Here is an 18,134-nt window from a genome sequence, read left to right on the forward strand (position 1 = left end):
TATTCCAGACAGGACAACATGTCTTCTTATAAACAAATAAAGCAAAGAAGAGAAAAGTTTCGTATATATTTACAGCCTCTTCCCTTCCCTCTCTGTCCTCAAAGTTGCATCTCCACACGAGATAACCAACCACTGAGGCAAATCCACAAGTTCGTTTCTAGAAGGGAGAGGGAAAAATAAGTTGTGGAGGACATATTTCTGACATATCCCTCGAGAGCAACTGCTTTCCCCTCATCCGGGCGACACACACCTCACAGATCTCGAGTTACTTGTTTCACTACCTCGAGGCTTATATCCTTACGTCTTCTCAAAACTCCATAGGGTTAGGTGTGGATTTAATGTTACCTATATACAAATCCTTTCTCAACACGTAGGCGAATTCCTCTTCCTCCATAAATGACCACCCATGTCCCTGAGGGCCAGTCGGTATTGATAAATGTTACCTCAGATCACCAGCCCGCAAAAATTCCTCTACTCTGTGTCCGAAATATGTTCTTTATGGGTGTGAAACTTGGTCTCTGACATTAAGGAAGAAACACAGACTGAGGGTGTTTGAGAACAGGGTGCTGAGGAGAATATTTAGACCTAAGAGAGATGAAGTGACAGGAGATTGGTGAAAACTGCATAATGAGGTGCTTCATAACTTGTACTCTTCGCCAAATATAATTAGAATGATCAAGTTAAGGAGAGTGAGATTAGCATGGCATGTAGAACGAATGGGTCAAAGAGGTATGCATCTAGAATACTAGTAGGAAGGCCAGAAAGAAACAGATCACTAGGAAGACCAAGACGTATGTGAGTGGACAATTATAAACGGATCTTAGAAAAATAGGATGGGATAGGAAACAGATCACTAGGAAGACCAAGACGTAGATGGGTGGACAATATTAAAACGGATCTTAGAAAAATAGGATGGGATAGTATGGACTGGATTGATCTGGCTCAGGATAGGGACCAGTGGATGGCTCTTATGAACAGGGTAATGAACTTTCGGCTTCCACAAAACGCTGAGAAATTCTTGAGTAGCTGCACAATAAGCGGCTTCTCACGAAGTTAGAAGTTAGCGTCCGAAATACTGTTGTGGGTCTGTCATCATCAGGTGGTGATGTAGATCATTATATCACCATAGGAACATTGCTATGTTCCTTCCATAAGGTTACTTAAAGCGTGACGTATCCTCAAACTTGTCTGAGACAGTAGCAAGCTATTTCTCTGCATGAGAAGTTATACTATTCAAAGGCGCTGTAATTGCTCCAAACCATCACCTAACGCACAGGACAGAGAAAATGCTGTCCCTGTGACAGGCAAGGTACCTCAAATGTATTCTTCAAAATCTGTAGTAAGTATAAAAATACGGCGTGCTAGAATATTAACGAACACTACTGAAGATCTTTTCACTCATCTGCATAATTTTTCACTCGTCTCGGATGAAAGGACACGTAAGTTTATTGAGCCCTTACTATTAATATACTGTTCCGTGTTGCCTGTGTAACGCGACAAGTAAATTCACGCTGGTCTCGGATTTGGGTAAGACGTTTATTGGACAATCACTCTAGTCGGAGTTACATTAAAAACTGACCGGTCAAAGTCAAAGTCAAAGTCTCAGTCAGTAAGTCTAGGTGTCGATATTTATTGCTGTCTGACAGTTACGGTCTTGGTTAAGGCCCACCCCTTATACATTCATTCATACGGTCTTCGTTTTGTGGGGCGTCCTCTCTCACGAGAGGACGGGTCTGTCTTTTGTATATGCTGCTGGCCGTTGCCAACGCAGTCTCTTTCGGGTCCGAGTCCCTAGCGGGTGGTGGTGGTGGTGGTGATGGCGGTGGCGGTGGCGGTGGCGGNCACTGCAATAGAAGGATCACCACCATCACCACCCAATCCAGCAGAGGTTTCCGGCCCTTTCTTTCCTCAAATCCATTACAGCAATTCTCTTGTTTTGCGGCAGTTAAAATTGCACACTGTACATATGAGGAGACATCGCCTCGACGCTCTCTTCCTTATTCAAGTTTACGTTGGTTCTAACTTCTATCCTCCTGCTTCGGAATCCGTCTCCTCACCAGCTCGGACATATACACATAAACGGAGGCGCCCGTCAAATAGAAATCAAAATTAAATAATAACGTACAATACAGCAAAGGGCCTCCGAGCACCATAACAACGGTCTGTGTATACAGCACGTCCACATAAGCACCACCATACGTTATTACGGTTACAACTACCTACTTTGAAATATAATTATATGTACAGCTCTTAACTGTATTTTAATTATGTTACTGCTTCATTTTAAGGATTTTTTTATTTTAATTTTTTGTATTATTTTAATTTGTATATTATATTATTGTATACTGTTTGAAGTCTGGAAAGTTTTGGAATGTGGTGTTGGAGAAGGATGGAGATCAGTTGAACCGATTATGTGAGAAATGAAGAAGTGTTAATTAGAGTCAGTGAGCAGAGGAATATCCTACACGAAATAAGAAAACGGAAGGCTAATTGGATTGGTCATGTTTTACGCAGAAACTGCCTTCTAAAAGAAGTTACTGAAGGAAAGATAGAGGGGCAGATAGAAGACGAGGAAGAAGACGTAAGAAGATGCTGGATGACCTTGGGGACAGAAGAGGATACTGTCATTTGAAGGAGAAAGCTCTAGATCGCATTAAATGGAGGAAATGTTTTGGAAGAGACTGTGGACCTGTCGTCTTGACAGATTACTGATGACTGACTGTTTGAAAAATCTAATATTGCATCGTGTAATTAGCACGCGATTCGATAGATAAAGAAGTTTTTAAGTGTATTTACCTGATGATGGCTTCTTGAAAGCCGAAACATATAGTAAAGTACTACTTGAAACTACATGCATATATTATTAATTGTTGTGTTGTGACGGCTTTCAATAAAGAAATTAATGTGCTATAGTTACTGTAATCTTGAAAGTGTACGAACTAATTGCAGTTACTAGTGAAGATCCAATACACCGATTCGCTGATCCAAAACCGCGTTCTAGTCACACATACACGTGACAATATTTTAATTTTCCAAGCTCTTAATAATAACTTCGATTTTAAGAGACATTATGATTATATAAACAGCCTTAATTTGTATTTTTTGTTTGTTGTTCTTTCTTTCTTCTCGCACGTGCTAACTTTGTAACTGACCTCCGGGCTATTAAGTTTGCATGTGGTAAATAAAAATTTAATTGAATTATTACTGCCATCAGCAACAGCAGCATCAGCCAAAAGTGATTAGTTTCCCGTGCCTGTTAAGAATCAAAAATAATTCCGGAACAATAAATCCTTTAGACATTTGGTGCAAGCCCTTGCAATGGCGATTACACGTGAATTCAAATCACTACTCAAGTGTTTCAACGATACAGCTCAGTGTGCGTCTTTGATCTTGTAATCCATTTAATGGAAAGACGTCCCTATTCTTAACTAATTAAACACTATGCCATGAAGACGTATGGGGGAGTGAATGTGTAAATCCACGTATTCTTGACCTCGACACATGTTGGAGGTGAATAGTCAGCTTCATGCCCTGGCCGCTTTAGCCACAGGGAGAGAGTCCCCGTTACCGGATGGATAGGAAGCTGGGTGGGCCCCAGAACCGATCTGGACGATGTAGAAGCGAGAGGAATCTCGCCCCTAACGGTACTCGAACTCCGACACCTGGGCCCGTAGCCAGTTGCTCGTGATCCATTTATTATTACGGTTATGTCTTACACACCCTATAGGCATTTTTTGTGTAGCCTATAACATAAAAGTAAATAAGCAATTTTTGGCCAACACCATACTTTAATTCACTACAGGACTCTGATAAATTACGGAAATGGTTCTTTTAATGTGGAACACCCTTTGTCGCAGGAACACAGACATACCTACTCTTCCTTATGCGCATAGCGGGCGGGCTATTGGTCATGAATGCGCAATTGGCGCGAAACTTCAACGGAAAACTTAACGAGACCTGGATAATTCTCCGTTCTCACCCCTCACTCCTGTCTCATTGCAGGAGAGACTTGGTCCCGAGCCAGGAAACATAACAACCCCCCAAAATCTCTTATCTCTTTACCACCCCCACCAACCATGCAGTCATATAAAATTTTATTCAGAAGGTAGTTATGATTATCTTCTTTCCATATACGATAATATATTTGTATCCGTTAAACTCAGACGCTTAGAAACGTGAAATGTTACACAGAAGCAGGCAATGAAATATAATTGAAATGGTAAGAACCAAATCCAAAAATTTACTAATATTTTCTGCATCAATGGTTATAGGTTTCCTTCAATTTTACGTTCATTATAATCATAAAAGAGAAATAATTCGGAGTTCTACAATTCTCCTCACTGAACTGAGTGGAGGAAACTGGCTAACTAGAAAAGCTATAGATCAACACATCCAACGATACAACGCACGCAGCCACAAGAGTAGAACACATAATAAGACACAATATACACACAACATTAGAAACATAAGAAGAACGACCCTCATGTGGATGATTAATAATACACACGAATTTTAAAAATATGACGTATGAGATAACAGGTTTTAACAAGTTCTAAATACATAAACTTTATTATAATATAAGGACGTATATAAATTTAATATTATTTGTAAATGGACATATAAAGGCGAGTAGTGAAATGGTTAACGGATCGATACACCTGAAGATGGCAGCATACTGCCGAAACACGTAGTGTAGAAGTGGTAGATGGGATTGTATGCACTTGAAGACTGTTAATATACACACATTATGAATTACTTAATCCTTCCAGCCGCACTATGACCCTGGGATCGACTCAGCCTCTAAGTATCACGAATCTTCCTGGGGGGTAAAGGGCGGCCGGCGCGTAAGGCTGACCTTACCGCCATCTGTGAGCCGATTGTCTAGAGAAAATGTGGCAGCCTCGACGTCTCACAACCGTATGGGCCTCCACGGCCTGTTACAGGGATTTCTTTACCTTCACCAGCCAGCTCATAACTACAGATACTGGCTGTCTCTCGCTGCTCATGGAAATAACAATAATATTAACGTACATACCAAGCTGCTTCGAGCGACAAAGCTATCGAATTGTATTCGGAAAGAGCCTCTTTCGAATCTCGGTCAGGGCATCAACTATTCTGACTGACGTTTTCATAGTCTTCCTCATTATCACTAGGCAAATGTCGGAATAGCTTCTAAATACTACAGGGCTAATACTTTTATACACAATCCGTTCGTCATCCAGCGCTCAACTGTCAGTTTCCCTTGAATCAGCATACATCATACCAAACCTTCCGCACTTGTACCTGGCACACTAAAGCCAGGACGCTTTTATCCTGAAGAAAGATGCAGAAGTTTATGTTTCTGTTCACAGAACACTAACTTCCTCTTTCCAAGTGTATGAAAGTATCTTAACCGCAAATTGCTTCCTACCAGTTTTATTAGGGAGTTTCTTTCGTTATGTTTATTCTAAACATCTATGCTGATGACCCGTTGCTCAGTATGTGCTCTGGAACGGCCGTACATGAGAGAATATTTTCTCCAGAAGGTTCACAGCCCAGGAGGGAGGAAGAGGAGACCTTGAACACGGCCACATTACCAATGAAACTATGGACTCGTCTGAAAGTTTATTGAGAACATTACAATATCTTAAAAGGTGAAGGGGTTAATTATAAGTGGTGCTTCCTTTAGATTTATTTGTTTCTGAAACATGGACAAATATTTAAGATTTGAGGCTTTCACGGCGGTGACTATGAAGAAAGCAGTCTTCTGGGATTTGGCACCGTGTATATGTGGTGTTAACCGACGTTTCGGAGGAACGTATCGCCTCCATCTTCAGGGTAGAAGAAAAAATATATAAGAAATCTGCAAGCAAAGAGATCGTGAGAACCGGTAAAAGCAGTCTGCTTTTACCGGTTCTCGTGGTCTCTTCCCTTGCAGATTTCTTATATATTTTTTCTCCTACCCTGAAGATGGAGGCGATACGTTCCTCCGAAACGTCGGTTAACACCACATATACACGGTGCCAAATCCCAGAAGACTGCTTTCTTCATGGACAAATATTGTTACAAGTAAGTGCATAGACAAAATACTGTCACGCGTTTATGATCCGTGACAAATAAAAACGGGTTCTGGATTACATGACTGGATTTATTAACACCGTTTTCAATCGCTCTTTATCACAATCAATTACAGCGCTATCGCTAATATACCTACTTCACAAAACACTAAAAAACTCCGTGGCCTGTAGCCCGCAAGGGAACTATATCGACCGAGGGACCGCCGCTTGTTGGCGAAGTTACTGCCAACTTTTGCGGATAGAGAATGTCACGTGGTCAGCGCAACGGATCCCCATGGCCGTTAATCTCTGTTTTCTAGACCTTCAAGCCGCTATTTCCTTGAAAGAGATCCCCAATTATCCTCACGAGGCTGAGTGGACCCCATTCCAGAGCCACTACTTCTCAGAAAATCTGGTAGCGCCGGGAATCGAACCCGTGGCTTCTGGATCTGCAGCCAGGAACTCTGACCACTAGACCCTAGGACACGCCAAGTCTTATGAGTCTTCGCTAGTCGTATCTTGGCAACGGATTTATAAGTTTCACTGTAACTACAGCACACATCAAGTCTTCTATTCGCAGACTAACGCCTTTGTATTCCTATAACTCTCATTCTCTCTGACTGACTTCTCCAAGTCCAAGTCACATTGCGACTGACGGTCCGTCAGTCTGTCTGTCTTGGTGTCGAGCCCTACTTGGAATTCCGTGTTATATAACGTCGGGGTGGACCACACAGAAAACACTTTCTTAAGAATTCATGTGTATTGGCTCGTTGCTCAGAAACGGATGTCCTGCTGTTGAGAGCATAACTCCGGGACTGTGATTATGGAGCCGTTGCCTAGCAATGGTCATATGACTCACAATATTTTCTAAATTCATCGTTTGTGACCAAAATGGATTTCACTTGAAAACCCCGCCTACAATTGGTAATAAACGGCTGTTTAACAACTGTCGAACTGAAATATTCTTCGCGATAAAAGCGCCAGCTTTCACTCCGAAACAACTCCATTCCGTCAACGAATAAATATATGCTTTCAAACCTTGACGTACATAATGCACACCCGGGAACAAGTATTATACACGAAGTTTTGTATGTCGTTATGTTCCATCTCAATTTAAACTGAAGTTACTTAAGTATTTCTACGTTATCCACACATTTCGCGTTATAACTCAGATGCAGTTTAGTAACTTTGACTTCAAGATGAATCGGAAGACAAGAACGGCATAGACTCAACACTTACTTATCCATTACCACAAAATTTACCAAACTTTTATTGCTAAATGTACGTAGCTACAAGTGGTTCTGATAGTATAATTAGTAATGCTGAATGAAAATATTTGTATTTCATTAAGTAAGGGGGGCGGGACACTGCGGTTTCTCGCAATGTATAAATATTTACTTGAAGCTGTTGATCAGACAAAATCCATTCATACTAAACCGACTTCAAACTCCAATAAACAGGAACGTATTACACCCCCCCCCTCTCATTTTCTTGTCATTAGTCAGTTGTTCTTTCTTCGTCATCCCTTCTTTCTTCTGTCGTTTTACAACTTTTGCTTCCCTTACTACCCCTCCCCCTTTCAGTGATGCACTCTGTTTCTTAACACAATTTCCGCTCTTCATTCCACAGACGCGAAAATTACATCAATTAAAATTCTGAGTTTCGTAACAGACGGCAGAAGCGTCTTCTCACTCTCCGTCATTTCTAATCTATCAGCGAAGATAAACTTTTCCAATGAGAAAGCTCACAACCGGAGAAATAGTTACAGGCTTTACTGCCCTACAGAATAAACCCCAGCCATAAATATCAGATCATAAAAAAGCAGAGAGGCGGAACTGGAGCTTCTCACGCTAGAAGAAGAGTTTCTCGGCTATGGAATATTATATTTGAGCCCCATGTTGTGTTTAGTGCTAATGATATATGAGGTTCCGTCAAACAGCACTGTACAAAATTGCACTAAATGTATGCTCCTTTTCATCTTTAAATAGTTCGGCCTATTTGGACATCGTCAGCCTACTTAATTAAATTAACATTGGATCACGCAGTAGCGTAGTTGGTTGAGGCACTTTGCCACAAGCCGGAAGGTCGCGGGTTCGATTCCCGATGAGGTCACTGGATTTTTCAATTTAACTAATCCTTCCTGATCGACTCAGCCTCTAACGTAAATGAGTACCAGGAATCTTCATGGGGATAAAGAACGGCCGGAGCGTAAGGCTGACAACGTCATCGCCATCTGTGAGCCGATTATCGAGGAAATACTGGAGGCTCGACTTCTCACAACCCTATGGGCCTTCACGGCGTGTTACAGGGATAACTTTACCATTAACTTACAGCTACTACATTGGTCAGTGTTTACATTTCTGTCTTATGCCTATGTCTGATATTTCGCCAGTTGGCCAGCCTGTGTTCGAACAAAGCACTCATCTGCGGCTTACGACCAGATTTTTATTGCTGCCAGATAATTGCAGGTTTGTTGATGTGGGGAGCTCTCTCTGACGAGAGGGCGGGCCTGTCGTTTACAATTGCTGCTGGTCTTCGCCAGCGCAGCCATTCCCGGGTCCGAGTTCCGTGGGACTTGCGATCATATTTTACTGTCTCAGATTAAAGACTTCCTTTTTCGTCGCCTCCTACGACTCACAGGGCTACGGTGGAGGTACTCGAACCCACCTCCACGCGGGAGATATAATCAGCTTTAACGCTCCAGCAGAATTCATCCCTGGGGAATTCCTCTCGGTGCGGACTGAATAAAACACTGTGTTCGGAACTAGTTGGTGGGGAGATAAATTCTAATAATCACGATCGGGAATCGAACGTCGAACTTCTAAATTGTACTTCGCATATCAGAAATTAGTAGAATTTATTCTCTTCAACTTTCCAACGTACATCATACCTTCTTCTGTGTTTTTAGACCTACAATTGAAGGGGATTTAGAAATATGCTTCATCGAACCCTCCTTACAGGTATTCAGTTCATTTTCAGTAAAATAACAAGCAGCTCATTATGCATTCCGAGAACTTATCATTCCGGGGTACACAGCGCATCTTCCACGGCACAGCCCCCATAACTCCTGCCACACCTTCCCCTATGCGCAACTGAGCCTCACAGCTAACCCTTACAGCTTCACATTGATAACTTTTGCAACTTTCACAAACATTGTAACTTTTTTAAATTGGCTATTTAACGACGCTTTCACTGTCGAGATTATATAGTGTTGAATAATATGGTGAATAATTAATGTGGAATATAAATTTCTTTATTAAAATCTGCCACAATATAACAACAAAACAGTTGAAAATTAACAGTATTTTGCTACAAGTTTCGGCTTTTTAGAAAGTCATCATCAGGAAAATACACAATTAACGCGTTCTTAAGCTATTGAATTGGATGTTATATAAGAATTATGAATGAGGAATAGTTCGTGTATTGATAATTGGCACGGGAAATAGAAGTCATCATCATCAGTAATCTGTCAGATGACAGGTCCACAGTCTCTTCCAAAACAATTCCTCCACGTAATGCGATCTAGAGCTTTCTCCTTCAAATGACAGTATCCTCTTCTGTCCCCAAGGTCATCCAGCATCTTCTTACGTCTTCTTCCTCGTCTTCTTGTCACTTCTATCCACCCCTCTATCTTTCCTTCAATAACTTCTTTTAGAAGGCAGTTTCTGCATAAAACATGACCAATTCAATTAGCCTTCTGTTTTCTTATTTCGTGTAGGATATTCCTCTGCTCACTGACTCTAATTAACACTTCTTCATTTCTCACATAATCGGAAATAGAAGTACTCGGAGAAAATCCGCCCCACTACCGCTTTGCCCATCAAAGTTTTTTTTTTTAATACGTGTATGACGAGGGCAGATTTTAACTGCTGAGCATGTAGTGGGAAGCTGCAATAATGTTCCCGTGAAATTCTTCTCTCTGTCTCTGTAATGAACATGCTTCTAACATTCAAACCTTTTCTGATTTACAGGCAATTTACTGCTAGACGCTGTTACAGAGTATAACGACGCTAGATGATTTAAGGCGTCGTCTTAATCGCCCTTACATGTGTGCCATGCTCGCTCCTTCACAATGGGGCTTCATGCAGTACAAAAACAGCATGTTAAAGTGCTGTGTTAAATGGGCCAGTCTCCTCTGAGACGGAGCGTCTGACCTGGATATTTTCATAGCCAGGATTAGCCCCTTACAGACTGTTCGTGTGTCGTCACTTCCCTTCTTAGGTTGCCGTGAAAACAAATCGGTACCGAGAGGAACTATTAAAATACATACACCAGAAAATGTGCACTTGATTTTTAAATGTGGTAAGGGTTGAGTCGGCACCCTACCGTGCTGAGCTCCTCGAGAAAGCTCCAACGCAGCTGTTGTCGCCCATATATGTAATATGAGAAATATTGCGATCGTCATAAAGCTATCTCGGAGCTTATGCGAATATACAAGTTTTTAATCTCTCATTAATAAGAAAAAGTGTTTTCGGAGTGTCATCTGTCCATATGTACGAGCATGTACAGATGTGCCCCTTTCTACCGCCTTAATGGTTGAAATGATTTTATTCATATTCAGTATTTATGAATTTATTCATCATAGTTCAGTGAAAATTTATCTTCAAAAATAGGGGCCCCTTACAGGCACCCTTAAACATAAAATAGCGATTTAATTGAAAATTGTTCCAATTAACATGAATTAATCTAAACGATTTATTATAATCTCTAATATTTTAGGCACAGGTCTGCTGTCCATTTCTGTATTTCCTTCTATCACTTCACAGCTATGCGAATCCTTCTGAAAGAAAGCCAGGCGATCAACAGCAAGTTAATGCAGGGCTTTCCGAGTGGCAGCTCGCGGGCCGCGTGTGTACCGCATATGTTTTCTGTAACCTAGCAAACTTTCGTCTCCCAAAACACGCATTTACGCTTTCCCGCCCCTCATCAAACTTCATCACAAATGTTTACTATATATCATATTTAATTTCTCGCCTGATTTCACAAGACTTGCAATGAACAACTTAGAAAAACATGGATTTTTTTTTTGTCTACATGATAGTATGAGATATTGATACAATTTAGCGAAATTTTATTTACTTCAAAGGAACGACTTTAAACTTTAAAAGAGTTCAATGCTTGTTTTGTGTGATTGTGCTTCATATATCTGTTCATTGCAGGGCAGGTATTTGTAATGCAATGCTGGAACAAAATATACTGTAACGTGTCTTGCGTTACTGATCCCACTTCTGACACCAGTGTAACGTGTTTACGTTACAGAATACGCCGTAGAGATGGTTAATCGGTTTATTTAACAATCTTCAAATAACGGCTACAATTAATTATTACACAGTTGCGGGGTTCCACACTTTATAACCCTAATCGCATTAATCTGTTAACACTGTTGCGGGGTTTCACGACTTATAACCCTATGCGCAAATCAGTTCACTCTGTCTTCAGTAGTAACACGTTGACAGTAGGGGAGCTTTGTATCACTGTATCACACGCTCCCAATTACACAATCGCACACACGTCCGGATCTTCTTACCGCGACGGCTGCTATATTCCAACGGTAGTCTGCTCACTGGAGAACTGTTGATATCACACTCGGCGGTAGCTCCAGGACTGACTGACTCTCTCAGTACAACTGACTGTGAATAGCCTTCGCTGCTCCCTATGTAGCCTCGATCGGACAATACGGCCACGTAATATGCACCCTTGTTGCCTGGCGCTGTGTTGCTAGCAACGCAAGCGGTAGTAACCGCTGTTACTACCGTAACAATCCGGTTGCGTCACCGTTACGTTACCGTGCGGAGGAGGGGGAGGGGAGCGCTGATTCACCCGCCGCGTCACTGCTGGTGGTGGGGGTTCTCCTTTGCGCAACATGTCACAATACTTATAATGCGGGGACACGCGTACTTGGTTGAGGCACTATGCTACAAGCCGACAGGTCGCGGGTTCGAGTCCCTATTGAAGTCGTCGGATTTTTCAGTTTACCTAATCGTTCCAGCAGCATTACGGCCCTGAGGTGGATTCAGCCATTAATAGAAATGTGTGCCAGGAATCTTTCTAGAAATAAAGGGCGGCCAGTGCGTAAGGCTGACAACCTTACGGTCGTATGTGAGTCGACTGTCTAGAAAATGTGGGAGCCTCGATGTCTTACAACCCTATGGGCCTCCACGGCCTGTTACAGTGATAGCTATGCCTTTACATTTATAAAGCGACTCGCGGGTAGGTACATAAGGTACAACTGCGCCACCACAGTGACCTGACGTTAGTGCATTGTGATACTGGTGTGTATTGCAGGCCGGCCTACACGGGCTCACTGGTCACATAGAATTCAACGAAGGGAAGAGAAGCAACTTCAAACTCGACCTTCTGAAACTGAAGCAAGAAGAAATCCGGAAAGTTGGGCAGTGGAGCCCAGCCACGGGAATAAACGTCACGGATCCCACTGCCTTCTACGAGACGAGTGTTTCCAACATCACACTCATCGTAATGACAAGAGAAGTACGTATTTTTCTCCTTATTATTAATCATGTAAGTAAGTAAGTAAAGTAAAGCTATCCCTGTAACAGGCCGTGAAGGCCCATAGGGTTGTGAGACGTTAAGGATCCCACATTACCTTGACAATCGGCTCAGAGATGGCGGTAATGATGTCAGCCTTACGCGCCGGCCGCGCTTCACTCCCCAGGAAAATTATTTAATTAATTCCTGGTACTCATTTCTGTTAGAGGCTAAGTCGACCCCAAGGCCATAGTGCGGCTGGAAGGATTAGGTCAATTGAAAAAATTCAATGAACACATCGGGACTTGAACCTTCGACCTTCCGGCTTGTAGCATAGTACCAAATAAGAAAATCTTTTTCTTTGAATAGTTCAAATTTATTGAGCTGATGAAGAAAATTTTGATTTTAAAGAACCGCGAAGTTTCAATGCAGTGTTGATACAAGGCCACGACCGTCTTTGTTGTCTAGTGGTCAGAGTTCCTAGCTACAGATCCAGAGGTCTGCTGGTTCGATTCCATACGCTACCAGATTTTCTGAGAAGAAATGGGTCTTGAACGGGGTCCACTCAGCCTCGTGAGGATAATTGAGGAGCCATTTCATGGAAATAGCGGCTCCGTTCTAGAAACCCGAAATTAACGGCCGTGGGGATTCGTTGCACTGGCCACGAGACACCCTCTATCCGCTAAAGTTGACACTAACTTCGCCGACACGCGGCGGTCTCACGGTCGGTATAGTTCGCTTGCGGACTAAAGCCACGGAGTTGACAGAAGGCCTACCATCTGAATGTATCCAGGGCCAGATTAATCCAGGTCACACTTGTACACCCTGTCCCTTAAACTCCATTGTTTTTCTGGATCATTCTACGTCCCCGTCATTAGCTAGACTAGCGCCGATTGGTAGAACGATGAAGGATCGATCTAAATTGGTCTTATCGAGATATTAGTTTGGTACGTTTCAGGAAGACCTGAGGAAATATCACGAAAATCTTCAGTCACGATAGCAGGTGTCTCGACCGAGATTCGAAAGCAGCACCTCCCCGAATAAGAGACAAGAATGTTATCGGTATGCCAACTTGTTCAGCAACATCAATTTTATTAATACGTGCTGTATAGACATTTCCCACTTGGTCCCTACTTTTCAGATTTCCCACCCACGTCTTTGTGACGAAAGTGTGTTATTAATCGGATTGGGTCAGGCCCTGGTACAGAGATTAATCCTATCTAATGGGCCCAACAATGTAGGTTTCATCCTCTTTATCTGATGATGGAAGGATGCCCATCTTCCGTAATGTTTTTTTCTTTTTTTTTTTCAAGAAAATATGGCGACGGAAAATGTCCAATATGCGTGTCAGTTCAAAATTTGGTACGATTTTTATGTTCGTCAACGCATTATACATATCCAGCCCATCTCATCTTTCCATATTCCGTTCGCAAAATAAAATTTGGCTAAGAATGTACATTGTGAAGGTATTCATTTTATGCTTCTCTATATATCTCTCTATGGCCCTGGGGTTCACTCAGCCTCTAACAGAAATGAGTACCATGAATTAATTAAATAATTTTCCTGGGGAGTAAAGCGCGGCCGGCGCGTAAGGCTGACAACTTTACCGCCATCTTTGAGACGATTGTCTAGGTAATGTGTGACCCTCAGCGTCTCACAACCCTATGGGCCTTCAGGTCCTGGTACAGGGATAGCTTTACTTAATTACTTTTTACACCGACATATTCTCCAAATCTTGCTTGCTGAGGAAAAAAATGATACTATTAAATAAACAAAACGAATAGAAATATGAAAATGAACACGCCTCAAAGTTCCATTAAAGCAATAAAATGAGCTGAAAATCTCACAGCTTTGAACTTAGCAGCAATTTAAGAAGTGTATACAAAAAAAGCAGTTATCTCATTTTGCGTATATTTTTAATTCACTGTTCTGCAATTTTCATCTCTTCATTTGTGTGGGTGTACAGGTTCTTCAGCTCTTCTTATTTTATTAAACGCAGAACTTCAAATGATATACACTGTAATTAGAATCTTCATTACACAGCTTGTAAGCTATTACTGCTGAAAATAATCACCGTGGAGCGTCTTAAGAACTTGGCGAACTTTCGATGAGTTTTTATATATTATTTTTTCAACGAAATGTGAGACGTATAATCACATTTCAATAACTGCAAACTGGAAACTTAAATTTTTCTCTTAGATTAAGATGCACTGAAAAGTAAAATGGGGCCTATTTCTGAAAACATACACCCTCTCAGTTGGAATAACTAAGATTTAATTACCAGTAAAATTTTCGAAGAAAACTGGGCAGCATATGACTGAGTAACATATAACAATTTATAAAGGTAAAAACAGTATTTATGGCAAAGGAAATAAGTACGGTTTTACTACCCACCACGAAAACGTACGAAACTGCTTGGACGAAGACGTGATCTAGGATCTAGTAATTTTGGTTCCCATTCTATGTCGAAAATAGGATCTTGTAAATTTCCACTGATGATGTAACGAGCTACGTCATTACCTAGGGAACACGCATCCTCTTAAATGTTTTGGACACAGTTTAGCAAGGAAGCAGCATATACACGATGTGGCATTTACAAGGTTCCTAGTTGGAGTCCCGACCTGAAGATGGCAATCCTGACTGAGGATCTCTGTAGCTGTCTTCAGTTCTTCTCAGAGAAATCATGATATAAGCCGTAAAACGAGGCTACAACTACTTTCTCTGATATAAGCGTATGTCCCTCCAGTCATCCTTTCTTCCATTTTTACGTACTTGCTCTCAGAAGGAATCTTACAAACAAAATACTCTTGATACCCAAGGTTCCCAAGAAGGAAATTTGGATCGATATGGCGCAGAAGAAAGTTGGATCTACGTATATGGATCCGAAGAAGGAATTATAGGTTCAATAAGGTTCTCAAGGAGGAACTCTTGGTTCGATACGGTTCTGAAGAAGGGAATCTTGCTTCAATACTGTTCCCAAGACGGAAATCTCAAACAAATTTGTTTCGGAAGTCACGGAGCTCCTTCTTCAGAACCATAACAATCTCTTCCCCATGTTCAGAATTGTGAGAGTTTGTATTAGGACTGTCCATTCCTTTGGGGCGAGTTACATGCTGAGTGCCTCTGTGTGCTGGTGATAGGAGAAACCGTACGTGATGGTGAAAGAAGAGCGGAACTTCACGGGCAACGCGCGATACGAAGGGTTCTGCATCGACTTGCTGAAGCTGATCGCGTCCCAAGTGGGCTTCCACTACGTCATCCGCCTTGTGCCAGACCATATGTATGGAGTGTACGACCCACACACCAAGGAATGGAATGGTATCGTCAGGGAACTCATGGAGAAGGTGAGTGCTCACTTACGGGTCACAAAACCCCATGCGGTATTAATAAAATAAATCCTGGATAAAGTAGATTTTTTCCAATATTAAGTAAAATGGTACTCCAATACATCACATTTATACACTGTTCGAGGGTAACATCTTCCGGAACGTGATGCTGCCTAGTCCAATAAAAGTCCACCGACGTTTCGGAGGTAAGTCGAAAAACAAGACATCAAACAGAAAGAATAAGCATAAAGCATAGCACTACGTCGCCCTCCGAAACGTCGGTGAACTTCTGGCGGTCTACATGGTTTCGTACTCCAGTTATGATTCTGAAAACCTTAATTATTATTGTAGCTTATCCGACTCTAATATGTTTACGTATTCATGTGTATCTACTTCATATGGTAATTATTTATGCGTTAGCTATGACAAATATAGACACTGGGCGAGAATGTGAGATAATTTCCAACGCCTTCCGGTTGCTGTAGGCATATTCACAAAGCTAAATAGCTAAATTTCCGGTCACGGTAGCCGAGCGGTCCAAGGCATGTACTGTCTTCGCTAGCTTTGAAACCGGGATCGTGGGTTCAAATCCCACTCAGGGCATGGATATTTAGTTTGTGTGTGTGCGTTTTTCTGTGTTTGTGTACAGGTAGAGGCCTTGCGACGAGCTGATCACCCGCCCAAGGAGTCCCACCGAATGTGTAAGATCTAGAAAAACCGAAGTGAACGGAGAAGTTCATGGAGGTAGGCTTAGGCCCACTGGGGCTGTAGTGCCAAGGAAAAAAAAAAAGCTAAATTATATTACTATTCACGTCCGATTCAACGACCGGAAGTCATGTATGTTTCTTATATTTGTCAAATAGGCCTAGAGGTGTTTGAGAGAAAGGTATTTTAATTAAAAGTTACATACTGTGAGAGTAAATAAACATATTCAATGTTAGACAAAAGTTTATTTCACCCTGTACCTTTTAAATAAATCTGATAAAGTTCGTTTTGGCATGCACTGTCTTCGCTCGCTCGGAAGCCGGGATCGTGGGTCTGAATCCCACTCAGGGCATGGATGTTTGTGTGCGTTTTTCTGTGTTTGTCTACAGGTAAAGGCCTTGCGACGAGCTGATCACTCGCCCAAGGAGTCCTACCGTATGTGTAAGATCGAGAAAAACCGAACTGAACGGAGACGTTCATGGAAGTACGCCTAGGCCCACTGGGGCTGTAGTGCCAAGGAAAAAAAAAGTTCGTTTTAAATTTCTTGAAGGAAGGGAATCGATTGCACTGTATCTACAAAGCCAGAACGAGATTATTTCAACAATTTTTTTGTAAACTCCCAGTGGCAATAACTACGACTGACAATCTGCATAGTTACTGCCATATACTGCCGTCAGAAACCTTTGAACTTATCCTAACTTAAAGTGCTATCAAAATAATTTTAAAAGGTGAAACATGAGAAGAGAGAGAAGCCACAAGTTGGGCACCTACTCAAGAATTTTCCAACATTTTATGGAAAACGTAAATCATAACCGTGTTCACAAGAGCCCTCAACCAGTCCCTATCCTAAGCCAGATGAATTCAGTCCATACCAACCCATCCTATCTCTCTATGATCCATTTTAATATTATCCTATCACCTATGTCTCTACGTCTTCCTAGAGGCCTCCTTCCTTCTGGCTTCGCCATCGAAATCCTACATACTGTGACATGACGCCCGAAAGCTGGAATAGTGAAGTTAGAATAGACGTTCATTGCTATGCAACGACTCGGTAAACACATTCCCGCGGCAACGAATAAGCAAGCAACAACTGAATAAATTCCGTTGCTAGGCAACAGCGCTGTAAACATGCCTTCGCAACAATAGAGAGGCTGTGTTTTCTGCTTGAGTGCTATTTGAGATCTTGAGTGCTCACACTACAGAACTTTTACAATATTTCTGTGCCTCGTTAGTTTATGAGCAAGCACACGACAGTAGAACAGTGTACAAACAAAGGATCGTCCGGGTAGGGATAAGATTTTGCTCTTCACGTCGCCTAGACCGGTTCTGGGGCCCAGCCTACCCACTGAGTATCAGGGGCTTTTTACCCCAGGGTAAAGCGGCCGGAGCTTGAAGCTGACCACTCACCTCCAACTAGTGCCGAGATCAAGAATACGTGGATCTATATATCCACTTCCCCATACGTCTTCTAGAACTACTGCTTAATTAGTTAAGCAAAGGGACAAATATTTTACTTATCTCTCATTAATCAATCTACGGTACAAAGTAATTACTGATTATTATACTGCATTTGTTAGTTATT

The 18,134-nt window shown here is 41.9% G+C and overlaps 1 protein-coding gene across 1 annotated transcript in view; it reads left to right on the plus strand.

Annotated features, from left to right (window-relative positions):
• LOC111864984 (glutamate receptor ionotropic, kainate 2) overlaps positions 1-18,134 on the plus strand; it is a 502,412-nt gene that overhangs the window by 454,605 nt on the left and 29,673 nt on the right. Inside the window, exons 8-9 of the mRNA XM_033751646.1 lie at positions 12,321-12,524; positions 15,662-15,865. Coding sequence (XP_033607537.1) covers positions 12,321-12,524; positions 15,662-15,865 — 408 coding nt within the window. The remainder of the gene's footprint in view (positions 1-12,320; positions 12,525-15,661; positions 15,866-18,134) is intronic.

The sequence above is a fragment of the Cryptotermes secundus genome, unplaced genomic scaffold (assembly GCF_002891405.2).
Source record: "Cryptotermes secundus unplaced genomic scaffold, Csec_1.0 scaffold209, whole genome shotgun sequence".
NCBI classification, from domain to species: Eukaryota; Metazoa; Arthropoda; class Insecta; order Blattodea; family Kalotermitidae; genus Cryptotermes; species Cryptotermes secundus.